This window comes from Vulpes lagopus, chromosome 1 (genome assembly GCF_018345385.1).
Source record: "Vulpes lagopus strain Blue_001 chromosome 1, ASM1834538v1, whole genome shotgun sequence".
In the NCBI taxonomy this organism is placed as follows: Eukaryota; Metazoa; Chordata; class Mammalia; order Carnivora; family Canidae; genus Vulpes; species Vulpes lagopus.
The window spans coordinates 160,575,816-160,582,333 of NC_054824.1; the positions used below are offsets into that span (position 1 = coordinate 160,575,816).

General features: G+C 37.3%; 1 protein-coding gene across 1 annotated transcript in view; it reads right to left on the bottom strand.

Annotated features, from left to right (window-relative positions):
* SLC9C2 (solute carrier family 9 member C2 (putative)) overlaps window positions 1-5,149 on the bottom strand; it is a 104,939-nt gene extending 99,790 nt beyond the window's left edge. The window contains exons 1-3 of the mRNA XM_041749701.1: window positions 5,014-5,149; window positions 3,273-3,373; window positions 1,484-1,612 (exon numbers count right to left, since the gene is read on the bottom strand). Of these exons, the coding sequence (XP_041605635.1) occupies window positions 1,484-1,612; window positions 3,273-3,373; window positions 5,014-5,149 (366 nt within the window). The remainder of the gene's footprint in view (window positions 1-1,483; window positions 1,613-3,272; window positions 3,374-5,013) is intronic.
* Between the last annotated feature and the right edge of the window lie 1,369 nt (window positions 5,150-6,518).

A 6,518-nucleotide genomic window follows, 5' to 3' on the forward strand; every position in this document is an offset into this window, starting at 1 on the left:
ACAAAATTAGAGAGGCCAACAAACCATAAGAGACTCTTAATCATAGGAAACAAACTGAGGGTTGCTGGTGGAGGGAGGGGTAACTGGGTGACCGGACATTAAGGAAGACGTGATGTAATGAGCACTGGGTGTTATATGCAACTGATGAATCACTGACCTCTAGCTCTGAAACCAATAATACATTATATGTTAATTAAATGAATTTAAATAAAATTTTAAAAAATAAAAATATATAACTATAAAAAGGAGAAAAAGACAAATACCATATGACTTCATTTACAGTGGCATCTAAAAAAAGAAACCAAAATAAATAAACATAAAACAGAAACAGACTCAGAAATACAGAAAACAAACTGATGGTTGCCAGAGGAAAAAGAAATGGAGGATGGGCAAAATAATAAAAGTGGCCTAAGAGGTACAAACTTTCAGTTATAAGGTAAATAAGCCACAGGGATAAAAGTACAGCATAGGGAATACGGTCATTAATATTGTAATAAGTTTTTATGATGACAGATGGTGACTACATTCATGATGGTGGGCATTTCATATGTATATAATTGTCAAATCACTAGGATATACACCTGAAATTAATATAATATTGTGTGTCAACTATATTCCAATAATAAATAAATAAATAAAACAAATAAAATTCTTCCACACATGGGGAAAAAATAATGGGTCAAAGAAAAAAGTATAGTAAAAATTTTAGGTAGGTCCAGGATGATAATGAAAACACTAAAAATCATGGGAGGCCTAGATGGCTCAGTTGGTTAAGTGTCTGACTCTTGATTTAGGCTCAGGTCATGATCTCAGGGTTGGGAGACTGAGCCCCTTGTGACTGTGTGCTGGGCGTAGGAGCCTGCTTAAGATTCTTTCTCTGGCCCTCCCCTGCACCCTCTCTCTCTCTAAGAAAAAAACAAAAACAAAAAGTACTAAAATCAAAACATGGGTGAAGCTAAAAGAGTACTTACAAAAAAAATTAAAACCTTAAATGTACAAAATACAAAAAAATAAAGCTAAAAATCAATCAACTAATATCTAACTCAAGATGTAAGGAAAAAGCACAGAATAAAACTAAAGAAAATAAAATGTTTTCTGAAAGAAAAAAAATCATCTGGCAAGCACGATTAAGAAAAAGAAGCCACCAATAAAACAATCTTAGCAGTGACAATGGGCAAATCTAGATATAGTTGAGATGAAGTCAGATGTGGGGTTAGAATCCAGTTTCTCCCATTTATTAGCCTTGTTTGTGACCTCTGAACTGCAATTTGTTTATGTATAAAATGGAGATATTTACACAGCGCCTAATCACAGTGGTCACTCAGCAAATATTTATTCCTTCTCTCTCCCCATCAATTCCCTTTTAATTAGTGGTTCCACAGAACTGTGAGATTTGTGAATTATCAATCTTCTTTATAGACAAACATTTTCTGCTAACATAAATAATCAAGATTGACCATAATTTTTTTAAATGTGTTCTTACCTGCCAAAACACATTCTTGAGTATACAAAAGTCCACATCCAAAGCAGCCATAAATATAATCATAGGTGAAAAATAGCAATAAAGTGAATAACTTGGTGTTTTCAGAAGAGGGTAGACAATTTTGTGCACCTAAACTAACAAAGACAAATAATAAATTAGTTCGCTGCCATTCTAAGGTATCAGAAATTAGAATTAGGTAACTCTCAAGGTATCAGAAATTGATGTTATATCAATCAATACATTTTAGTATATTCCAATCTGCAACTAATGAGGGAGTATCTACAAGGCCAGTCCTGAGGGTATTGATTTCTTGACTCAACTGTCCAGATGAGTTATATGTACAATCCTGTATTCACCAAAGGATTGTGTGAGTTTGAGCTACACAAACATCGTTTGTGGTAAGTATTGTAATCAGTGTTTTCAAAAGTGATACCCCTGCCACTGGTGAACCCTGACAGGACTTTAAGGTATTCACGGATAAGTATTTTTTGTTTGACTGTTAGATATTTATTCTAATTTGCATTAAGACAGAAAAGAAAAACTTGCACAGGTACTTGTGATTTCAGAAACATTTGCCTAGGATTTTGAAGTCCTTCAGTGAGTTGGGGTACCCCAGGTGGCTCAGTCAGTTGAGCATCTGACTCTTGGTTTTGGCTGCAGTTGGGATCTCACCAGGTAGTGGGATTAAGCCCTGGATTGGGCTCCCTGCTCAGTGGGGAGTCTGCTTGAAGAATGTCTCCCCCTCCCACTTTCTGCACTCTCTCTTTCTCTCAGATAAATAAATAAATAAATCTTTAAATAAATAAATAAATCTTTAGAAAAAATAATAAAGGCCTCCAGTGAGTCAAGAAGAGAAAAATAACACACAGATAATAGCACATGTTGTATATATAAGACATAAGTCATGAAGGTTGTACACTAAAATGTGTACACTCAACTAATAGTTTAATCTTCATTATTTACCCCCCTGTGCCTCAGTGTCCTCATCCATAAAATAGGATAGAATACCTACCTCTGCTGGGTTCCTGTGAAGGTGAATGAATTAACTCAAGAATTAATACTAAGTTGAGCACAGCATAACATATAGAGAAGCTGAATCACTATGTTGTACACCTGAAACTAATGTAACATGGTGCGTCAACTCTACTCAAATAAAACGCATTTTTAAAAATAAAAAGCTCCATATTTCACTGGAAAAAATAATAAGTTAATAAACTAATAAATACAAAACACTTTAAAGAAGGCCTGGTGCATAGTAAACACTCAAAAGATGTTGGTAGTAATGCAGGTGTTTTCAGAAGAGTAGCAAGAGGCTTTTAAAATCCTAGACAGATACAAGCATAATCTGCATTTTTTAAAAAAATAAAAGAATGGAGACAAATTGTTATTGATCACACCGTTATGCATTTGAAATCGAGTAATAAAAATTTTTTTTGTATCTATATTATGTACTATATGATGCGTTTTGCATTGAATCTGGCAGTTAGGAAAGAACAATTGAGCTTCCTTATGACAATTATAGCTGCCTTTGATAATGAGAGTGAGAGTCTCCACAGGTGTTGCAGACAGTAGCACAGATGAAGCCTATATATGGACAGGGGAAGGAAATAAGAACGAACAAGGCTCCCAAGGCAGAGGATGAAGAACCCAAAAATGCAATCAAATTTCCCTTACTTCCAAATATTTAAAAAAATATTTTTTTCATTTTCAAAATGTATAATACCAGATGAATTTTTTTCAGTAGCTGTTCACATTTTACTAATTTACTAATTTATTGTACATACATTACCTCAATAGAATTGTGAGCCAGTTGTCCTATCACAAATCCTAACAGAGAAAGAATCATCAAAACAGTGACTTCAGAATTCTTTAAAAGGGTCTTCAAAAATCCTGAGGGAACACATGTATGTATTATTTAGACAGGATGTATAGTTTCAAAAGAATTTAACAACCTTTCTCAATTTAAACTTTCTGAGTGTCATATCAGTGTGAGTAATTAGCAGCTATTAGAAATACTGTCTCTTAAGACACACATCATGAAGTATCTCTTACAGGTGAACTTGAAAACTGCTGAAGTTCCAACAATCTCCCATTTGCCCAATGACTGGCCATTATGATCACTGTACAAGTGTCTTACCTGTGGATCTGATGATGAGAAATTAAAAAGCCAAACTTCATACCTACATAGTACACTTTTTATTAGTAATCACTTATCCTAAACTACAGCAACATATATTCTATAGTTTTCCTAAAAGCCAGAAATACTTTTAACTGAGTTCTAACTATAGGGAAAACTGCCTTCACCAGACAAGTTAACAGCAGACATGTGTTATTTTCTGCCTACGTGCATTGTCTTTCCTTGCAACTCTCCCCTCTGTCCAACATTATTCAGTTCATTCCCTCCTGAAGCAATATATGGACATAATCCAATTAAGGTAATGTATGCCTAGGGCAAGATTCATTGGCATCTCAGATTCTGCATTTCCTGTCTTCCAGCTAAATCAGCAGATATGTATTGAATACTTCTTTTGTGTAAGGCTAAAGAAATATTTCTTGAACTATTTCTGCAATGCCCTTTCCTGCTGGAGCACTTATCTCTATGTAATCATCAAGGATCTAGAGCTGATGAAATTCATGGTCACCAGCACCTCCTGCTACCACAAGGGACCAGTGTCATTAGTGTGTGTTTTAAAGATCAGCCCATAGAAGGTGATTTTGCTCCCTTTAGTAAGTACAATTGAAGACGTTTTTAAGAGTGTTTGCTTCATTGTTTCATTATAGTCTTCCCAATTCCAGGAAGGATTTTAAAGCAGCTGACCATTTTTTCTCAAAGAAAAATGTCTTAAAGAGGACTAGAAACCTTTTCCTAATCTCAAGCATTGAATTGTGATATAAAGTACCTGTGTTTTTTTTAATCTGGCGTCTCATGTACATGAAGATCATTCACCATACCTATTGAATTCTTAATTATCATTTACAAGGCCCTTACTTGTGAAGTCTCTATTTCTCCACTAGGGGGTGGAGTGGGTAGCACTTTCCCTGAAGTAAAATCACATCTAAAGCCATAATAAAATGGACACAACTAATGACACCAACTACACAAATGTTTGGGTCCCATTTGCCCCAGTTGCCCTCTCCTCATCCCAGATATATGTTGGTTAGGTTAAGCCCCGCAAGTGGGCAGCATGAGGCTTGCCTCCCCATTACCAGAGACTCTGGACCACAACCTTACAGTTAAACTAACCACATTGCATTGTAATTATTATTTGCCTGTCTCCCCAGTGAGAGCCCTCCTTGAGGTTGGGGACTGTCTGATTCTCCTTCTGCCTACCACTCTGCCATGCTCAGCAAATGACACCAAAGGAAATCACGTAGTAGAGATGCTACTGATCATTAAATGAAGCTACACCGCCAGCATTCGCTCACATCTTAGTTACATGGGACTTCTTATGGTGAAGTTGTGATCACTTTCTGCACCAAGAAAGGTTCAGAGGACAGAGAAAAGATGAAATTTAGAATCAACCACTTACCTCCCAAAATAATAGTGGAACACACAAGCATTATGAAATGCCCATTTACAACTGTGTAGCTAGCTGAACTTCCACAGAGTAATTCAGGTCTGTGACCTTCTTTGTGTACCCAGAAGGAAGAGTTTGTATTCGACATTGCTTCATCAGTCCTAATGTGATGAGTTCGTGAGTTACTCCACCACCACAGACTTACCTGGTATAACGTGCAAAAAGAAGAAAATGAGATTTGCCGGGTCCCAGCGCATCCATATTCTTTCTACCTAAGGTTGTACCACACTCAGTTCTGAGCACACCTCTTCTTGCCACAGGCACACATTGATACCTTCTGTTCTACCTCTTCTCCAAGAGCATTTTATAGGAACACCAACAGCGGTGTTAGTGTTTCCTCCTCATATTTCTATGTATACATGGGGGAGCAACTGCATTGATTTCTGCACATAATCATTGTATGATCTAGTGATGTATGTGCATTCCTCATCAGACAGTGAGTTTCTCAAGGGCCAGGGCTGAATATTATTTTTCCTTAAGGCTGTGCACAGTATGTGGCCCAGAGACTCTCCATAACATTTGATCAACTGAACTTTTTGAGGGGGACCTCTTCTTCCATGGGTACAAATCATTCTGGAATTCCCCTTTACTACTTCAATCCCATGTCCTCTTTTCCCTCTCTTGGGCCCCTCCAAATCCAAAATGGGAAAGGGAAATGAGGTCAAAGTGGAGTCACACCAGATAAGGTTGGGGAAAGAGGATCAATAACCTAAAAGCAAAGGAAAAGATTAAAGTTGAGGTTTTATCATACTTTTAAGTGAATTAGAAAAAGTCCCCCTTCCTGATGACAGGGCACATGGCTTGGCCCATGAGTAATAGTTTGGATTTCAGTCCCAGTACCTACCCACAGCTGGTGCCCTTATGCAGAACACAGCATGCACAAATCTATGTAGTGGTCCTGACGACTCATTCTGTTTTATTTTTCCTTGCAGTTAACCTTAATCTAAAAATCCCTATTAGTTCCTGAGGTATCCCCAATAATATTTAAAATTAATCTTTGGGTCTTCATTTTGCACTTGTTTGGTCTACAAGCCATAATGATTTGGGAGTAAAGCAGAAATGGGCCAGAAATGAGATTCAATTGCTACATCTTCAAGTCACTTCACCTGTCCCTCAAGTAGCCCTTCAGGTCTTTGGCATCCTTACATCTTGCTATCCCCACCTGTCATTACAGCATCACTCTCAAATCCAATTTTTCTCTAAATTACCAAGACCAGAGATACCGTCTTCCAAGGCTAAGCCGGTTCAGAGTTGAAATCAAGATGAAGGCCCTTGAAAATCACAAAGAACAATGCTCAGCTCTGTGCCTGTTTGCCAGAGACAGTACTGCCAACTGATATCTCACCCAAAGCTATTTCCATTCCTAATTCCCATTGGTTGCTTGCCAACTTACTTTCATTCTGATTGGCTACATTCATCCCCCCCTCCAATCCAGAAGCAGCTAAGTGATCCAGTTC